Source organism: Diachasma alloeum, unplaced genomic scaffold (assembly GCF_001412515.2).
Source record: "Diachasma alloeum isolate Michigan unplaced genomic scaffold, Dall2.0 Dall_scaffold_00313, whole genome shotgun sequence".
In the NCBI taxonomy this organism is placed as follows: Eukaryota; Metazoa; Arthropoda; class Insecta; order Hymenoptera; family Braconidae; genus Diachasma; species Diachasma alloeum.
The window spans coordinates 1763826-1784454 of NW_021680452.1; the positions used below are offsets into that span (position 1 = coordinate 1763826).

The 20629-nt window shown below is 34.5% G+C and overlaps 2 protein-coding genes across 3 annotated transcripts; one reads left to right on the forward strand and one right to left on the reverse strand.

The window, feature by feature from the left end:
- The first annotated feature begins 44 nt into the window (after positions 1-44).
- LOC107039969 (N-lysine methyltransferase KMT5A-A) lies at positions 45-10138 on the forward strand. Of its 2 annotated transcripts, XR_001460990.1 has the most exons (5): positions 45-211; positions 2597-3309; positions 4752-4942; positions 5945-6236; positions 9327-10138. XR_001460990.1 is itself a non-coding variant. In XM_015259848.1 (4 exons), exons 1-4 carry the CDS (start codon positions 202-204, stop codon positions 6153-6155), a joined length of 1125 nt encoding a protein of 374 aa, XP_015115334.1. In that variant the 5' UTR covers positions 45-201; the 3' UTR covers positions 6156-10138. The 2 variants fall into 2 exon arrangements, 1 of the variants encoding a protein (XP_015115334.1); XM_015259848.1 differs by having other exon boundaries at positions 5945-10138.
- Positions 10139-14767: 4629 nt separating this feature from the next.
- On the reverse strand, positions 14768-19462 carry LOC107039934. Its single transcript, XM_015259795.1, has 3 exons — positions 19250-19462; positions 15668-16595; positions 14768-15034 (listed from the first exon to the last, which is right to left on the reverse strand). The coding sequence occupies exons 1-2, from the start codon at positions 19454-19456 to the stop codon at positions 15729-15731; spliced, it is 1074 nt and encodes a 357-aa protein (XP_015115281.1). The 5' UTR covers positions 19457-19462; the 3' UTR covers positions 14768-15034; positions 15668-15728.
- Between the last annotated feature and the right edge of the window lie 1167 nt (positions 19463-20629).

A 20629-nucleotide genomic window follows, 5' to 3' on the forward strand; every position in this document is an offset into this window, starting at 1 on the left:
CAACGACGCGGCCGCCAATGGCGCTAGTGAGTTTCGAAGGAGGCTGGGACTGGCTGGGACGCTGGGTTTTAGAAAATTGTATGGAATTTATCAAGTGTCCGGAGCAGGTCAAAATAAACTCGATTAATTAGTGCTTGGGGGCTTCCTCGAGCCTTCCTCGACTCGTGTGAATATTCATCCTGCGCGGTGCCAATATTCACGATGGTGAAAGGTATGTCTTTCTGTTGGAATTGAGGATGAAATTATTTTGGTAATTTGTACCGAATTCAGGTTATATTTTGATGCTGCCAATACCGTTGGCCTGGGGATTTTAATTATTTTGAGCAGCATTAGGTGAGAGTTTTGTGGGGGTTGTTGGGGCGCGGTTAATTTGCTATTGATATCGGGGAAACATTGTAATTAACGATGAGTCCTGTAATTGAATATTAGATTGTAGACAACTTTCCTAGGAGACGCCATAGATGCTCTATGAACAGCCCGCCATATTTGAACTAACTCGGATGAAAACATTTAATAGAAAAACCTATCGAATTTGTTAGAAAATTCTATTGAACTGTTCTATTAGTTTTTAGCCGATTCTATTGAAATGTTCAATAGAAAATATTCGGTAGAAAAATTCGATAGAATTCAATTTTTCTGTATAACTTATTCTATTGAGATATTTTCTATAGAATTTCGTTGGCTCAAATTTTCTATTTTTTCGTTTGATTTTCTTGATGAGAAGAAAAGAAAAATAGGATGAAAAAAACTTGGAAAATTTGAGTCGAGCAAATTCTATAGAAAATATCTCAATAGAATAAGTTATACAGAAAAATTGAATTCTATCGAATTTTTCTACCGAATATTTTCTATTGAACATTTCAATAGAATCGGCTAAAAACTAATAGAACAGTTCAATAGAATTTTCTAACGAATTCGATAGGTTTTTCTATTAAATTTTTTCGTGTGGATGTATGTGGGTAAGAAATGACGGTGACAATTATGGAATTTTATTTTAGAAAGTTTCAAATTGTTTTAATTAAACATCATTAACAACGAAAATATTTGTAACAAACAACTCGAGATAGCTTTCGTTAATTTTTTATCGAGAATATAAGTATTCAATGTATCATCAATGTTTGGAAAATTCAATGTCAACATAGATTGGAAAATTAAAAAAAAATACTAAATTTTAGAAGAATTGCGCACGAAAACATTTAAGAGAAAAATCTATTGGGTTTCTATTCAACTTCTATTGAATATTTTATTTTGTTTCATACGAAGGGGGGGGGGGTAAAACGGACACTAGACATTTTTTAAATTATTGATAACTCAGAAACAAATAGATCAATGGAGCTCAGTTTAGGCTCCTCACAACGGGAAAGAATTGTTCTTTGTATTGAAAAAGAAAATATTAAATTTTATCAACATTTCAACCCCTCATTAACGTTTTAAAAATATTCAAACGTGTCCGTTTTACCCCAACCTCCCCTATATTTCTTTCTCCGTTCTGCTAAACTAAATAGGGAATGTCTATTCAATTTTAGTTGAAAAAACATGAATTAATGAATCGTGTTCGTCATTCCATCTAGTAACCACTCTCGGCGCTGCTTACTATAGCTTCCCAAAGCTAAGACTGCCCACCACCGCAGTACGCTAGCCCCGTAGGGCCTCTTGAAATGATGATTTTAAATAGTACTTTATCCTCAAAATACAATTTCACGATTTTATCCTCAAAGCCCATGTGAAATACTATTTTCGTACGATTTTCGTGAAATAATCTCCAGCTCCATTAAAATTGCTTCACCCTTTCAATAGGCTGCGCTATATATTTGGATATTTGCATATTAAATTCATACCTAACAAGTATCCCCCAAATTACATTTTGCAAAATATTAATATTTCCCCAGACATGTTCTTCTCATCACTAAATAATGGATCTTGCTTACAAAACGGCCGATAATTTTCCATGGGGTGTCAAAAAATTTCTAGATTTTTCGCATCTAACGAAAAAAAAATCCAAGTCAAATCTATAATTCGAACGTCAACGTCTTTTCTTTTATGAATCCAAACGGTCGATGAATTGAGGGAAATTACTTTAAGGCCCGGGTGGATTATCTTTCGAACGCGATCCTGATTGTTTTTTTTAATTTTGATAATATGAAATGATCTCCAATTGCTATTCAGTTTTACATAGCCCTGGCGTCTCCAAAAATTATGTTTGTACAATCAAAAAAAATTTGAAAAAAAGCTGAACCTTTTTAAAGAGCGTTTTTGAATAATATTGGGAAATAAACCCAATAGGGAGGAAATTCCAAATTAATAATTTGATGTATCTAATAACTGTTCGGTCGTCATTTGTCACAGCAGTCAATGGCTGTCAGATCTTTATCTACCATGATAAATTATACATTCACTATTTTCTCTCTATCGGACTTATTTCTTGTACAGCCATAAATTTTAGGAAACTGTAATATATTTTACATTATGAAGATGGAAAAACAATCGAGATAACGTTCGAAAGATAGTCCACCCGGACCTTAAGAAAGTCATTTCAGAAAGACATTCAAATTTATTTACTAGAGCTTCTTTAGTATAATCTATAAATTCTCCTCAGGTCGAAGAAAACGAACGACAGCACCCAGCTCGATCCACACAAGATCAACAGCCCTAAATGGGGCGAATGGAGCAATAACATCTCCCTTGAGGAAGGGAATCAAACTAGAAAAGAAAATAGACGGTAAAATGAGAGAAGTGAGTCCTGGAACAAGGGGAATTGCGTCGTACCTGTCGCCTCCACCATCTGGTATTGTGAACGGAGAAAGGACAAAGATTGTGGAGCATGTGACCACGTGTATCATCACAGAGAATGAATTGTATCGCACAGATATTCAGGTGAAGAATGAGAGTGCAGAGTTTGAGGCCATTTCACCGATTCGCCCCATGAAGGAGCTCTTCAAGACAGATGAGACTCCTGTTCACGTACCATGTGAAGATCCACCTACTCCCCATCGTATCAACATGCCAGATGTACAAAATGATGACTCAGACACGAGGAGTTCGACGGAAGATGATAAGAAACATCTGATTGTTTCACCACCGCTGGCTAAGCCTGTGGGGAGAAAGCCCACTGGACGGGGCAGGGGAAAGCTCAAGGCTAATGGGGGAAATCAACGTCTAACGGATCTTAATATTACAAGCCCTAATCACAAAGTTACAGAGTACTTTCCTGTTAGGAGGAGTGTTCGTAAATGTAAAAAGACTGTTCTAGAGGAGAAACAAAGGGATCTTGAGAGCAAAGTCATTCGTCAGGTCGAGGAAGGCTTGGAGGTGTGTATCCACGGACGAAAAAATTTCATAGAAAAACCTATCGAATTCGTTAGAAAATTCTATTGAATTTCTATTGAACTGTTCTATTAGTTTTTGGCTGATTCTATTGAAATAGTCAATAGAAAATATTCAGTAGAAAAAGTCAATCGAATTCAATTTTTCTATATAACTTATTCGATTGAGATATTTTCTATAGAATTTCCTCGACTCAAATTTTCTTAGTTTTTTCGTTTGATTTTCTTGATGAGAAGAAAAGAAATATAGAATGAAAAACACTTAGAAAATTTGTGTCGAGCAAATTCTATAGGAAATATATGAAAAGAATAAGTTATATAGGAAAATCGAATTCTGTTGACTTTTCTATCGAATGTTTTCTATTGAACATGTCGATAGAATCAGCCAAAAACTAATAAAAAGTTTAATAGAAATTGAATAGAATTTTCTATCGAATTCGATAGGTTTTTCAATTAAATTTTTTCGTGCAACAAAAAATCGATTTTTTATTGTACATAGAGTATTCACTCGTTTTTTAGTTTATTGGGCATCGATACCCTACAGCATAATAAAGAGTCTAAGCATCTCATGAAATTTCACATTAGGGTAGTTCTTAAGGATATCCAAGTATTTTTTCCAGTTTGGTACAGATCACATTATACATCCAATCACTTTCAATTGTGAAATTTGTTAATTAAATTGCGTGAGAGAAATTTGAAAAAATCATTAATATTCAGCGTCTTTATAACTGCATTTTGCAACAGAATTATTATTATTTCTAACATTTCAGTAGTGGAGTTGTCAATCGGTTTCAGTTGACGTAGCTCCCAGTTGTTTTTGTTGAATAACTCGGAATTTAAGAAAGATAGCGAAATTTTTGTAAGATCTTTTTCGATAGTCTTCACTTTTCATTACAAAAAAGATTTTTAGGAAAATTTTGCCAACTCCTTTAGAATTTAGGATATTCATCGAGAACTGACGCTAGAATGGAATTGACTTAAACCGTTTGACCACTTCACTACTCATTTGTCGTTTATAAATAAACAATTTAAATTTTTTTTAACTTTCGGAAACCTTATTTCTTCAGACATGAAATCGATTTCTGATAAAATTCTGAATATTAATGAAGTTTGTGGAAAATTGATTGTTTATAAATGATTTCCAGAAAATGCTCGTAATTTTGTAAAATTGCACTTTTAAAATTATTTCATCAATCTGCCTCCAAAAGGAAACTTTCTAGTTTTTTTTCAGACTTTCAAAATGTTTTCTAACGGTTCAATATCGAGATTCAAAATTAGACTTGCAAAGTTAAACTAATAAAATCATTGTGAAATGTTCGGAAACTTAGGGTCAAATGGGGCTCAAATGAAAGCTTTGATGTTAGACTACAAAAGTAGAAAAGCATTTATGAACGATAGTGTAAATTCTATGAATATGATTTCTTTCAGAAAAAGTATTTCGTGGGCAAAGGTAGAGGTGTTGTGACAACTCGTGAATTTAACAAAGGTGAATTCGTGGTGGAGTATGTTGGAGAGCTCATCGATCAAGTGACTGCTAAGAAACGTGAGGCTGAGTATGCCAAAGATCAAAGCACCGGTTGTTACATGTATTATTTTCAACATCGTGGACATCAGTATTGGTGAGCTTACTTCGCAATTTTGTCTCAATTATTTATTTATTTATTTATTTATTGTGCATCGTGACCCATCAGCATAAAGCTAATTACAGAGTAAATCATTACAAAAAATGCGATCAAGTACAAATATATAATTTACAGTTATTTAAAAAAAAAATAAGAACATAAATATAAAAACATAAAAAAAGATCAAAAACTCAAAGTTGACAGGGTTCTGGGATTAGAACAAACATCTCCTGTTTTTTAAAATAATTTTTCTATAGCCCGTATGGAAAATGTAATCGTCTCCGTGTTTTTGCGTTATTTACATTTAACTGATATTCTAATCAACCGATTGCAATTAATCAAGCACCAAAAAATTTGATCTTTTTCTACATTTGAGGGTTTGTTGGGTGGAATTCTTTTTTCAATCCCTAAATGCCTAAAATGGTAGACTTTAAAAAATTTTGAAGAACTTGAATTTCGCCAATTATTTCACATTTCATTTCCTTTAATTTTTTTTCCATTTTTGCAATTAAAACAATGATTTGAAACTGTATGAAAAGTTGGGCAACGTCCTGAATCTAGTGTATTTTCAATATTTTCGATACAGATTTACCTATTTTCGTTGGAAAGGCGGATTGTGCTATTGAAAATTAAATTATTTCACATATTTTTCAGATGTATAATCAACATTATCGAGACACTTTATAAACATTTGCAAACGAAGAATGGGAAGTTCTGAAAAAATAAATGAATGAATAAATAAATAAATCAATCAATCAATTAATCGATCAATAAAATAAATAAAATAGGTCTAGGACTTTCCTCAACTTCTGGTACGCTTCAAAAACACTTGTTTTGATAGTTTTCTCACTATCAAAACAACTAACGTGACGTTTATGGACTTTCCATAAAATGAATTTGTGAATTGAAATTATCATGTATTGTTTTGAATGGTGCCGTCTTTTCTCCACCTTCGTGCAGCACAGAGACTAATTTTGTACTCATTTTTTTCTGTTCCAGTGTGGATGCAACAGCTGAGAGTGATAAACTAGGAAGACTCGTTAATCATTCGCGTAATGGTAATTTAATAGCCCGAGTCGTTGAAGTCGACACAATACCACATCTCGTGCTGACTGCTAAAGAGGATATACCAATAGGCATTGAACTGACGTATGACTATGGTGATCGCAGTCGAGAGTCCATCAGGAACCATCCGTGGCTTGCATTATAACCCCGCATCCATCACTATAGATAATTCTCGAGATTTTCTGATAATGCCACTCTTCATCAATCCTCCATCATATTAATTCCGGTGATTCAATAGAATTTTTCTCTCTTCACATTTAGATAGATTTTCACTGCCTTTGATAATAATTGTTACGATTTAATATTATTGTTTTATAATTTGAATGGATTTTGTGACGGCAGGACAGAGTGAGATAATGACTTTCTCATAATGAATTTTGTGGTGTGATTCGTCCGCTGAGATCTGTTTTGTTAAGAAATTTTCAGAGCTGGGTGAAGTATTTTTTGAATTACAAATAGACATATTTTCGTGGGGAATAAGGAATGTATCTTGAAATATTTTCAGTTCAACATTTGAAATGGTCTTTTTCCATTTGATAAAACATTGACTTGGACTTGACCGGGTTCCATAACCGGGTCACTGACCGTGTATTCTTTATTCTGCTCAAATGGATTAAAATCACTGAAGAACAAATATCGAGAAATTACAAGCAACTATTTCATTTTAGGAGAGTTGGGTGAAAAAATATTGGAATAGTTCGAAGCAGAAAAATATTATTTCGAATAACTTCTATTGTATTTGGAATAGTTTGATCGACACAGATTCTATGTCAAAGTTAATAGTTGAGATTCTGCTGGGATTCTGAATATTTTTGTTCCATCACTTGAAATCACATCACATTAATTTTTCAATCACAACAGTATTTAATGAATATTGGAAATTGTTGTAGATAATGAAAGAATTTTATTATGATAATTAAGATCTAATAAACAGAATAAGTTTCTTAGCAAAAATTCTATTGACTATTTAACTTCTTTGTTGGAATATTTAAATAAAACGGACCGTTCTATTTTGTTCTTTATTTCGCTCAAATCACCGAAGAGCAAATATCGAGGAACAACGAGTGTCTCTTTCATCTCTGTAGAGGTGGATGAAAAATTGTTAGAATAATTCGATCTAGAAAAATATTTAAAATAATTTCTATCGTATTTTAAATAGTTTGATCGATAAAAGTTTAATTTTAAAATTAATAGTTGATGGGATTGTGATTTTTTTTCTTCTATCACTTGAAATCGAATCACTTAATTTTTTCAATTGCGATGGTATTCGATAAACATTAACAACTGCTAAGGATAATTAAAGCATTTGAACAGAATAACTCGCGTATGAAAAATCCTGTTGGCTACGCGACTTTATTGAAATACTGGAGTAAACAGTCATATTTCATTCTATTCCAAATTCTGCTCCAATGGAATAGCGAATTAGTAAAGAAGCGGTGAATCGATTTAATAGATTTGATAGATGGTCTGCCGCAACATTTTCTGAATTCATTTAGAATTTCATTTAGAATTTATTTCGGACTTTAGTAAGTTATTTAGAATTGTCTTGGGATATACCTTAAACCGTTTAATCGTTTCGCTGCTGAAATATCAGGGAAATTTCTATCGTATTTTAAATAGTTTGATCGATAAAAGTTTAATTTTAAAATTAATAGTTGATGGGATTGTGATTTTTTTTCTTCTATCACTTGAAATCGCATCACTTAATTTTTTCAATTGCGATGGTGTTCGATAAACATTAAAAACTACTCAGGATAATTAAAGAATTTGAAGAGAATAACTCGCGTATGAAAAATCCTGTTGGCTACGCGACTTTATTGAAAGACTGGAGTAAACAGTTATATTTCATTCTATTCTAAATTCTGCTCCAATGGAATAGCAAATTAGTAACGAAGCGGTGAATCGATTTAATAGATTTGGTAGATGGTCTGCCACAAAGTTTTCTGAATTTATTTAGAATTTCATTTAGAATTTTTTTCGGACTTTAGTAAGTTATTTAGAATTGTCTTGGGATAAACCTTAAACCGTTCAATCGCTTCGCTACTGAAATATCAGGGAACGACTAGAACGGTTTATAATTTCCGTCGGATTTGAAACAATTTCATCAAGAAAATTCGTATTTTGAAATTAATAGGTGACTCTGAATATGTTCATTTCATCACTTGGAATCACATCACAACAATTTTCTCATCCCACCAGTTGATTTAAACTTAATAAAACTGATGAATATTTTAAACTGCTGGAGACGATGCCAGAGTTTCATATTGATATTTAACACTTGACAAACAGAACAAGTCCCATGCGACGAATTCTGTCGACTATTTGATGTATTCATTCGAATAGTTGAACCAAATCGGCAATTCGATTCCATTCATCATTCAGTTTGTATAGAACATCGAAAATTTATTTCATTCCAGTTTTCAGAATAAAACATGAATGAATAGTGTTTAATCTAACTTGGACTTGAAATAATTAGGGTAAACTATCCAGTAGATGGACAAGCTGTTTTTGGATAGGAAATTATGCAAAAAATTGCTGAAATGTGAATTGTTGCTTTGATTTTTCGCTAACTGTTGGGATTCGTAACCCCGAAATGGCGACTTTTTTTCGATCGTTTTTTTTTTGAATTGCTAAAAACCAAACGTCCGTCCATTCACTGGGCGGTTTTCTCCGGCATCGACCTACTGAACAGTTTTATCGTGCACTGAGAACAAAAATATTTTTGCCAAATATTCATTTACTTCAGAGAAGTATTTATTTTTTCAAAATCGAATTTCTCTAATCGAGTCATTCCCAGGCGAGCCCGATCAGGTTTAAGTTATGACAATCATGTGTCTCTAGACGATGACTATGCTGTGCATGACCTTGGATGAAATCCTTCAATAATTATTCATTTTTCCTAAATTTCTTATTTTGTAGAGAAAAGAATTTTGATTAAGTTTTCAATGTCTATAATATTGCGGGAGTTCACTCAAAGTCATAACTAACATGATCCTCTTCTAAAGCAATATAATTGTCATAATCGAAGCCGAACGAGGACTGTCTGGGAATGACTCAACAGGAGAAATATGATATTGACAAAATAAATACTTCTCTCAAGTAAATCGATATTTAAAATTAAAAAATGATTTTTTCCTCAGTGTATGTGAAATTCGATTTTCACGAAATCGTCCCCAGCTCTGGAAATGGCCCATAAAAAGTAATCTCACGCGACCTAAAAGAAAATTAACCGAAAGAATTGTATATTAGATCCACAAGTGTGAAAAATAACTCGAAAGAACTAACGATAAGTGAAATATTTTTCGTGTAATTGCAGATAACGTTGTCGTACAATCGAAGCGTCTTACACCCACGATGAATATTATGAGATGAAACTCTTAATCAAACAGAACAAGATGAACACTTAGTATTATAGACCGTCGGGTATTTACTGACCAAGCAATGATCATTGATTTTACAAAGCACATCTCCACTTTTAATCCCTCAAACTAATGTACTTTTATTCCATGTATTCATGACTAGATATTCGAAATTCAGGGCTCGAAGTTGGAAGCCGATGATTAATTTCATTGCTAGTACACTGCCAAAAAAAACCATCGTGCTTCGGAGAAAAATAAATTATTGTTAATCGTATGTGTTGATCTCTTCTCGGGCAGTTATTTATTGTTCACGTCCAAATGTATTGCCCGCTGTTGACACATTGCACTTAGTTAATTATAATATCAATTGCTTCTTAGGTCATACTATAGGCGTATTTTAACTGGCAGAGGAGCGTCTTTCATGCTGCCTTGACACAAATATTAATTTGGAAATAGAGAGTAAATTAAAAAAAATCTCTGCCACAGCATTTTCAGATTTCGAAGGAGTTTAATTGTAAATATAGAATGGAGATCTGAAGTGTGAATAGCTATTGCATTGGGGAACGACGGAATGAGACAGATATTTTATTCAGGAGTTTGGGGGGGTCTGGAAGGAATTTTATACAGGGGGCTTATAACATAGACTTTCTCTTTTAGATGAACATATTGTTTTCCGGTGAATTAATGATTACGTATGACATATTTTACTGGATGACTGTTGTTCTGTGCTGAATTATGTTTTCTTTAATAAAGAATGATTGTAACAATACCGTTGTTGTTTGGAAGCATTTGACTTCCCAAAGTGATTCTCTGCTTCATTTTTAATGAATGCTACGGTCGACTTCACCTTCGACTCGGCTTGTAAACCTCAGTTTTGTAAATGAAAAAACAAGTTGATATCTGGATTTGTAATTACTCTAGCTTGTGCAAAAATCAAAAGACAAGTTTATATCTCGATTTTTACACAAGCTAGAGTGATGACAAAGTTTTTTACGAAAAAAACAGAAAAACGGGAATATCTCGAAAACATTGTAGGAACGGCTATGTTTTCATTGATTTAGATAGAAGGCATCGAAATGAATATTTGGAAAAAAGCAATCGAAATCGGTCCACTAGTTTTGAAGATATTTGATGAAAATGATTTTAAAACGAATCGGTTTTTCTCAAAAACTATTAGATCGATCGGGTGGAAATTTTGAACAGAGTTAGTCCTCATTAAGAATATAATCTGACAAAATTTCAGATTTTTTTTGAATTACTTTAGTCACTTAGTTACTCAATTTTCTAAAAATCCGCCATCGATAAGGTGGCGGTGGGCATGAATTTACTATTTTTCCGTTTCAGACCATTCAAAACATCATTACAATCAAAATTAGAAAATGTGAAAATTGGACGATTACAATGATTCTATTCGGGAGCAATGAAATAAATGGAGTAATTGGTTTTTATATAGTATAGCTATTGTTGGACGGAGAGAAATTCTCTAAAAAAATTCTAGTGCTAGCACGGGATAGAAGAGCGCGAAGTGACGGCCAAGGCAAAATTCCAGTTGCTGGCACTAGAAATTTTATTGGGTAGTACGACAATTTTTCTCGTACTTAGATGATTTTTTCATTGAAATCCCCAGAAATTTTACCTTAACAGCTCTAGAATGTTTCATAGACGATCAATTTTGATTTTTCTAGTACTCGCACTCAAATTTTTCGAAAGAATTTCTCTCCGTGTGCTAATGAATTAGCAGTATGCTTCCGAATGTTCATTTTGCATATAATTTTCTCCTATCATATATCATTTATCGATTTTATCATTTTTTTTTGTTATTATGGCACGAATAGAAAGACAAGAGTGTACATTGAATCAGTGTTTTATTTATAATTGATTAATTAACGAAGAACTTCTGGGTCAATGGCTTTTCCAAAATTTTGCAATAAATAAAAAACAATCGAATCACATTATTTCGCAGAAATTAATGACCCCATTTGTGGAAGAATGCCATTTCAATGTTTTGTTGATTCATTGAAAAACCGCCGAGGAACCGCTGAGTCATTGTTTTCCAAAATTACATCATACGTCATAGCGTACTTTACGAGAAGATTTCCCAATTGCAATTCGACAAATTCAAATGACATCGTTTCGCATGATGAATTCATCCCATTTGTGAAAAAACTCAATTTTTTAAACGTTTTTTCAGATTTTTTACGAATAACTACCAGAACACTGAGGCGATTGTGTTACAATCTCATTAGTTCTTAGTTCGATGAAGACGCATCGATTGAGAAAAAAATTTGGATCGCTTTGTTGCACATTCACACATACAGACCGGTATCGACAAAAAGTCGCAAAAGTTTCTAGGGGTCATGAAACAAGAAGAAATCATGTAACTTTCCCACCTTCGGGTCGGGAAGTTAAAAATTAGAAAATGTTGAAAATTAATACAGGGATTAAATTTTAATTAATTTCAATGGATAAGGGTCAACAATACTGCATTTGAAAACGAAGAATGATTAAATTTTACCGATTCATTAGCGAATAATTAAATTTTTAGAAATGTTTGGATTTTTTTTCACGAAAAATTCCAAACCTAAATTTGAATGATTACAAGCTTTTATTCGGAAGTCAAAAATGTATGGTTTTGGAAATTAACTGGTAATATTTAATCCCTATTTGAATGACAATCCAATTTTTTTCAAGCCTGAGAAGAATGGATTGTTCCATTAAAAACGCTCGATTTTGCAGGTTCCGAAAAATTCCTGTTTTTCTGTGATGGACACACTGAGAGAAGTATCGTGATAATATCACAAAACTAATTTCTAGCGCCAAATATCTCATCTCTTGAGGATAAATTTCTTGGGATAAGAATTCCGGATAATGTGTCAGACAATGTCATATTTCGGTCAAGTGTTCATGACTTGAACATGAAAATTTCCTGATAAAGTGAGAATTTCTTGCCACAAGAAATCGGTTTTTTCGTGTCAGAAGATGAGAAAATGACTAAAAATATTAAAAGCTTTGATTCAGTGAATCATGAATCATGACCATGACTTTCATATTGAATGAATAGAGAGTTTATGCAGAGGAAAACCTCCAGATATTAAAAGAATATAACCGTCGCTCACGCTCAATCGCTTTGAGTTCGAAGGGAAGCAAAGAAAAGATCCTTCTGTCAAACTATTCTTGTGTTTTAAGGAATATTATCTCATTTCGAAGAAAGACATCACCTTTTCATTCAGTAAGTTCCTCCTTAGCCCGAAGAGCACCGATTCCTTGTCTGAAACCTACCATAAATTGATCGCATGTATGTATGCGATGTTTTTCGCTCAACAAATAATTTTCGTGATATGTCGATTTTTCTCTTAGTGCATTTTGAAAAAAATCTAAAAATTTGTTTTCATACCCTTTACATAGAAGAACCTAAACATAAATTACGTTTTGCTAGACGTAATTTACGGTTTGTTCGAAAAATTGGCCTCGGAAACGACTAATTTTCAATTAATTATTATAAGACATTTAGGCAATATACCTCCATAATTTTCACCATTTAGCTATCCCTACACTGAGAGAAAAGCGACAAAGTTCTCAAACAAGTCTTACTTGTGCCAAGAAAATAGTTTTTTGGAAATTATCAAAAAAGGATTTTTTTGTGTCGAACATGCAGAGAGTGCGTCGGAATGAAAAATGTTTGCCGCACAAATAGATTTAGTAGTGAAAAAAAAATGCATTCTCTGTACACGGATGAAATGTCATTTCTAGCACTACTCCTTCGTTTTTCGATACTCCCATACGTACGTATTTTGCTCCCAAAAAATCTTCCTTTCATGCGAAATAAGGGATAGTAGTTTTTTATTTCGACTGTCTAATAATCACATCCAAGAAATGAACACTTAAAATATTTGTTGATAAATTTTCCTCTATATGAGATATTTTCATCGTGAAAAGGCACCGTCTGGTGTGAATTATCCGCCTCTTGAGCCAAATATTTCGTTGCTGTCGGAAGCAGAACAATTACTCACGTTTGAGACTTTCAAATTCGAACCAAACAAATTCTCTTTTAGCAATTTTCCACTAGCGATTTTGTTGGCTCGAACAAGACTTGTTTGACAACGTGTTTGTTTTTCTCTCAGTGCATGTTATGAGGAATGTCTGCGTAGGGAAATTCGCCAGAATTGAGCTTCACGCAAGTTTTCTATTGAACATTCAAAAAGTTCGGCTACGGGGACATCTCCTTACACCGAACTCACGATAAATGTCGAAAATGTATAAAAATGGGTGCGGACATGCGTCCCTCTGGAACGAATTGGATTTGGGGCACGCAATATCAGTGAAGTACTACTAAACCCAAATAGATTCATTATTTCATCATACTTTATTTCGGCATAGTTGAAAATTAATTGATTAATTAATCATGAATAATCAATACTGTAATATTACGATCTAAGTTCATCAGCAATCTATTTACCTATTCTAAAACAATCATCATAGCTGATAATGGTAGATTGAGGGGTCATGTGACATTCGATCAGAGTCGAAAACTTCAAACCATTTTCTGTGCTAAGAAAATTATTCTGCAAGAATCGAATTCTCACACTCTTCATGATCGTGTTAAGGGGGGATCCAGGTGAAATTTGAAAGTTTTCGGTTGATGAAAATAACCATCGAGAGACTTTTGATTGATATATCATGGAGTCTATCTAAAAAACTTGGAAGAATTTCGTGCCCAACCCATTCTATACGATTTGATCTTGTTTGATTTGATTTTGATTTTTTTTCAGAATGTTATTTAAATTCTATAGAATAAAACTAGATTTTTTTCGATTCCCGCAATTAGATCATAGGAAACCTAATTGTTTTCCGTTTACTCGTTTTTTACTTTTTTCATACGGTATAAAAATTACTGTTCTGAGTAGTTGAACATTAAAAAAACAGGTGTTCAGAATAATGATTTTTATACCATGAAAGGAGGGAAAAAATGAGTAAACCGAAAAAATTACCTTTTCTATGATCTAATTGGGATAATCGAAAAAAAACCTAATTTTTTCTATGGAATCTAACGACCATTAAAAAAAAAAGTTAAATTGTATGAAAATTGTGGTGCGAGGAGGATTTCAAAGCCAAAAACACGAAAAATTACGTTTTCGTCTGCCGTACAGAGCAAAATGAGTTGAGTACGAATTTTTTCTTAGTTTTTCAGGTACCCCGTGATATATCAAGAGTCGCTCAATAGTTATTTTCATCAACCGAAGACATTCAAATATCACCTGGGCCCCCCTTAAAGAAATTAGATCCCACTCTGATGATGAGTTCCATGACCTGTTAGCGAACTACGCGTTTATAAGGCATCTATGACTTAACATAAAACTACTGGAAACGGGGGCACTAAAGGTACCGTTAATTTTTTCAACAAGAGAATCCCATCGCCATATGATAATTAAAAATCGGAAAACATGCTATCAATGTTTTGTCTGTAGAACGATCAGAATCGTCCTGATATTCAGTCAGGGCTGATGAAGGACGTGCCGAGGATGAACGTTCTCACGTGTCCCTAAGGCTTCCAGACGAGGGCGAATCGTAAATAACCAGATCTTCATAGTTGTCGTTGTATTCAACGTATGGGAATGCTAAGAGGATTCCACTTCCAGCGGAGCAACCGGACTACTCGTTAACGTTTCTGGACACAGAAAAAGAAAAGGTTGAAGTAGTGTCACGCACGAAAAATTTAATAGAAAAATCTAGCGAATTCGTTAGAAAATTCTACTGGATTATACTATTGAACTTTCTATTAGTTTCTATTAGTTAAATAGAAAATATTAAATAGAAAAAGTCAATAGAATTGATTTTATTGATGGATTGAATTCAGTAGCGAAGTGGTCAAACGGCCTAAGTCAATTTAGTCTTTAGTTGAGTTTTCCCGAAATATTTCCGAATTTAAGGAGATGGCGAAATTTTCATAATAACCTTTTTTGTAGAGGGAATTAAGCGCTACTAAAAAGGTTATGAGAAAAATTTTGCTATCTCCCTCAGATTTCTAAATATTCATTGAAAACTGGCCAAGGGCCAAAATCGACTTAAACCGTTTGACTTCGCTACTGAATTTATGGGTGAGAAGAAAAAAATTGAATGCAAAAAACTTGAAAAATTTGAGTTGAGGAAATTCTATAGAAAATATCTGAAGAGAATAAGTTATGTAGAAAAATCGAATTCCATTGACTTTTTCTGTTGAATATTTTTCATTGAAAATTGCCTCAGATGTCGGTGACGGTGAATCGCTCTCACAGCTCTTCTTATCGCAATCGATTATTACCTCAACATTAGGTCCCTCTGCGTTCCCTTTCTCTCCGCCCTTGGAATTCAGTACGATAGCTTTATTTGAATTCTCCAATAGTAAGCGAGGAGTGTGACTTTTTAGAAGAGTCAGGATCCCATAAGTCGCCGATGTGTTTGATTACGGAAATTATGGGATGCCCCTTGAGTTTCTCGCACAAACTGTCAGGATTGTCAACCGACGACTGTATGTCCTTCAAAACATTCGTGAGCGCAGCAACACCGTCGAGAATTTTTCGGAGGAGAGCAGGGAACGAACGAATAATCTCAAGTTTCCTCCGTATAAGACGTTTACACCTGTCGTCACTGGCTCTTGATGCGATCTTTTCGATGTCTTCAGCGGAAAATTTTCCAATCTGATCCTCGAGCCCCGCAATTATTGCGGCAGATGCATCATCGCTCATCATCTGCTCGACCATGTCAATCAGCGGCGAGATGCCACCACGGACGTTGTCGACAGAGATATCAATCTCAGACGAAGGTGCTGGCAATGACTGCATATCACTGTCATCGCCTTCAGCTGGCCCCACTGATAAGGCCAACTGGAACAATCCAATAATAGGATTGAGTATATTGCTGAGTTTCTTCGCTAAATTCTGATTTGCCCCTGGTGCATTATCGTCTGACGGTTCGTCTCCTTGGGCTGACCAATCGATCTCGGTCAAGTCCGTCAGAGATCCTCGAGCGCAGTTCACGAAATTATAGATATCGACGAAGATTCTTGAGAGAGGGCTTGTGCCTTTTAGGACGTCGCTCAGGTCTACACATTTACACAATTTTTTTTGGTCAGCTGATGAATGCTGAGGTCTTGATGAGCGTCTCATTCGACGTAATATTTGGGATAGTCTGCTTTGTGCTATCGGTGTGAGGGAGGTGTCACTCATTGTATTCGTTTCGTCTGCGGATATCTGGAAGGACAGACTCTATCAGTTCAAAATATCTCGAAATTCTCGCAGTTCCGTTGAACTAATACAGGGCGACGTCAGCATTTTGTTTGCAAATGGCAAGGGGATGTGGACTGGAAAGTCAGTAATTTGATGGCACAGGAATTATGAAGCTACGATGATCAATTTTTGAATAGTGAGCGGTAGAATTTTTCAATGATTTTGCCGCAACATTGTGACAACGTTGTGACAATCAGGGGTATTAGCTGCGATGATTCTAATGAGATTGTGCGCGATAGTTGGAGCAACATTATGCGCGATAGTTTGGGAAACGTTCATTGCAGCAATCAAACCGATAGATTTACCAACTTCAAGAGCGATGTTGAGTATCATGTCACGGATGAAAAAATTTAATAGAAAAAGGTAGTGAATTTGCTAGACATTTCTATTGGATTTCTATTGAATGCACGGAGAGAAATATTCAATAAAAATTACGTATCTTTTCCGTAATTCCGGAGCAAAATGTGGTTGTAGGAAATTTAACTGTCACGGAATTTTTTCGGAGCGTTCCGTAATTTTTATCTGAATCTCTTGTAAAAAATTACGATGCCGTCACTTAAATTTTCTGAGTCGATTCCGTAATCGGTGAGTGAAGTGAGAGTTCCGTAATTTTTACTGAACATTTCTTTCCGTGTGTTCTATCCGTTTTTGGCCTATTCTACGGAAATGCTGACTCGAAAATATTCCGTAGAAAAAGTCAAAAGAATTCGATTTTTCTAGACAACTTATTTTATTGAGATATTTTCTATAGAATTTTCTCGGCTCAAATTTTCCAAGTTTTTTATTTGTTTGATTTTCTTGAAGTGATGAAAAGATAAATGCAATGAAAAAAACTTGGAAAATTTGGGCCGAGGGAATTTTATAGAAAATATTTGAAGAGAATGAGTTATATAGAAAAATCGAATTTTATTGACTTTTTCTATTGAATATTTTCTATTGAACATGCCAATAGAATAGAACCCCGATCTGCACTATATTTTTTTCAGTAAAAATTTTCTGGTTATTCATATTGACAACAATCCCAGTTCCCCGCCAACCTCATCCAAATTCCATCCCCTCATTTCCTATGACGTCACAAAAATGTGGAACGCTATATAAATTCTCTTCTTTAATGTAGAAAATTAAACTCCGCCCCGGAATTTAATTAAACCCCGGGAATTTTATTGCGGGAATTTTTTTCCCCGGAATTCCAGCCGAAAACTAATAGAAAGTTCAATAAAAATTTAATAGAATTTCCTGATGACGAATTCGCTAGGGTTTTCTATTACATTTTTTCGTGTGTGATCAAGTCTCATCACAAGGGGATTGGCTGAAGTATTGAAAAATTCTAACGTTCACCATTTGAAAGTCTAGTATAGGTATTTAATAATTTTTTTACCGTTCAATTCCCGATTTTCTATTCTCTATCCTCCTGAAATTTGCACGCAAGGTCGCGTCTTCACGTATGGAAAAATCGTATAGAAATTTTCTATACGGATTGCGTATAGGAATTCTATAGGATTTCCGTATATGATATTTCGGGTAGAATGGTGCGATTTAACCATTTAAAGTCTTGATCATCATCGCAGTATACCCTAACCGGCTCGAAGCGATGTAAAATAACGATAAAAAAAAATTTCAGTAGTAATACCACTAGTGCTTCAAGATTATCGGATATTTTCCGATAGCTTCGTTGCCTAAGAACGATTGTGTCAAATTTTGCAGGTTTAAAATCGCGAGTGCGAAGCACGATGGATTTTTCTGCAAAATTTGAGACACTCGTTCCTAGGCAGGGAAGCTTGAGGAAAATATCCAATTAATTTTGAAGCACGAGTGGTATTTGACGGATTATTTTTCCACTCGAATTTCGGTCAAGCAGAGTGCAGTGAACAGCATCCGGATACATTTACACAGCCATACATTTACAACCAACTTTTTTGTTTATCTGTTACACAGAATATTAAACGTGAAATGCGTTGAAAGATGAGAAATATTTGAAAAGCTACTAGTGAATTTCCGTCGGAAATTTCATAGAAATTTCCGAAATAAAATTCTTTGACAGCCTCAAATACTGCGCTCTGATTGGCTGAAATCCGAGCGAGAAAAATAATCTATACAAATTATTTCTATACCTAAATTTTGACATAAATTTTTGTTTTCATACGAAAGATGTCTAAACGCTTCAGAGAAAAACGGAGAGAANCCTCAAATACTGCGCTCTGATTGGCTGAAATCCGAGCGAGAAAAATAATCTATACAAATTATTTCTATACCTAAATTTTGACATAAATTTTTGTTTTCATACGAAAGATGTCTAAACGCTTCAGAGAAAAACGGAGAGAAATGTTGCAACTCCATACGAAATGTTTCTATACATGTGGCAGTGGGTCGTATAGGATCAAACCTATAGAAATCGTATAGAAATACTTTGTGTAAAAAATATCTGTAGAGAAATATCCGAATATCATACGGAAATCCTATAGAAATTCTATACGCAATCCGTATGGAAAAATTCTATACGGATTTTTCATACGTGTTCACCCTGCGTATTCAGTCTTGCCAAAGAGGGAATTGTGAGTATAGAACTGAGGTTTCTCCTCCAGTAAGAATAACTTTACGTATTCAGAATTTCTACGCACCTGAGCAACATCGCCATGAACGACTGGTGCGGAGATTCGTTCTTGCACTGCAATTGGTGATTCCGGTCCATTTTCAATAGCACGTCTGTGACGTTCTGCTCCAGCCAACTCCCTCGTCACTACGAAAGGACTAGCACATGCTAGACTAATCAAAGACCCAGTTGTCAGAACAACTATAGGCAAAAGTGAACTTGTTGGAATTCTCATGTTGGATCCACTGGAACCTCTGATGTCTCCATCATTCGACCCGAGTTCATATAGTCGCTCTTCTCGACGGTTCAAACGATAAGACATGTTCGATCGTGTCGGCACATATCAACATCATGATTTTAAATGATTTCAATCCGATCATTATCTTCAGTGCGTGATACCGAAATTCACTTCCGTGAGTCTGCCTGTCCCTTTGGTAAATAATAACTCCCCGCACAAACATTTGGCTTTCGAAAGAATACTTATCAATTCGAAAATATTCCCACGCGATATTTATGTATCAAGTCCATTGACAACATACATTTCCGTACCGAAATGATCAATTGGTTAAAGGCCCGCGTGTACTATCTTTCGAATGTTATCTAGATTTTTTTTATCTTTCGTGATCCAAAATTGTCAATTGAGTGGTACATCATGTAGAAATTCCCAAAAATCATGATAGAATGATAAAAAAAATAGAAAAAATTCTGAACTTTTTCATAGAGGGTTTTTAGATTCAGAATGAGTTGTAAAAAGTGGAAATTACAAATATCTGATTTGCTGTGGCAAATTATCTATTAGCTGTCATTTTCCATGGTGGATAACAAAACGCTAACTCCTCATGGGAAGTGACAGCTAGGTATCTCAATTTTCAAAACAGTGGTATGTAGTCATCTGCCATTTTTATGTGACAAAAGTGTGATTAAAAAATTCTCCAAAATATTTCAACTTTTTTCAAAGAGCCTGTTCCGTAATAAATGTCTCTGTGCAGTGTGGGAAAAGATTTACAAAATCAGTCTTCCCCCTGCATGATATTAGGTGACAGGCCGCCATTTGTCACCGTAAATCAGATACATTTTTCAATGCCTTGTTATTCAACTTATTCTGAATATAAATTGAAAATGCTCTGCTCTACGCTGTGCGAAAAAACAACTTTTTAGGCACGCTTTGCGTGCCTAAAACGTCTCTTTTCCACACATTTTGATGAAATAGTATATTTTGTTACGAGTGCGGAAAAGTGTTTTTTGGCTCGTGGGAGGTTTATAGCACGAGCCGAAGGCGAGAAACACTTTTCCCACGAGTATCGAACAATATTTTTCATCACAATGTGTGGAAAAGGGAAGTTACTTTTTCGCACAGCGTGATGAAATAGTATATTTCGTAACGAGTGCAAAAAAGTGTTTTTTGGCG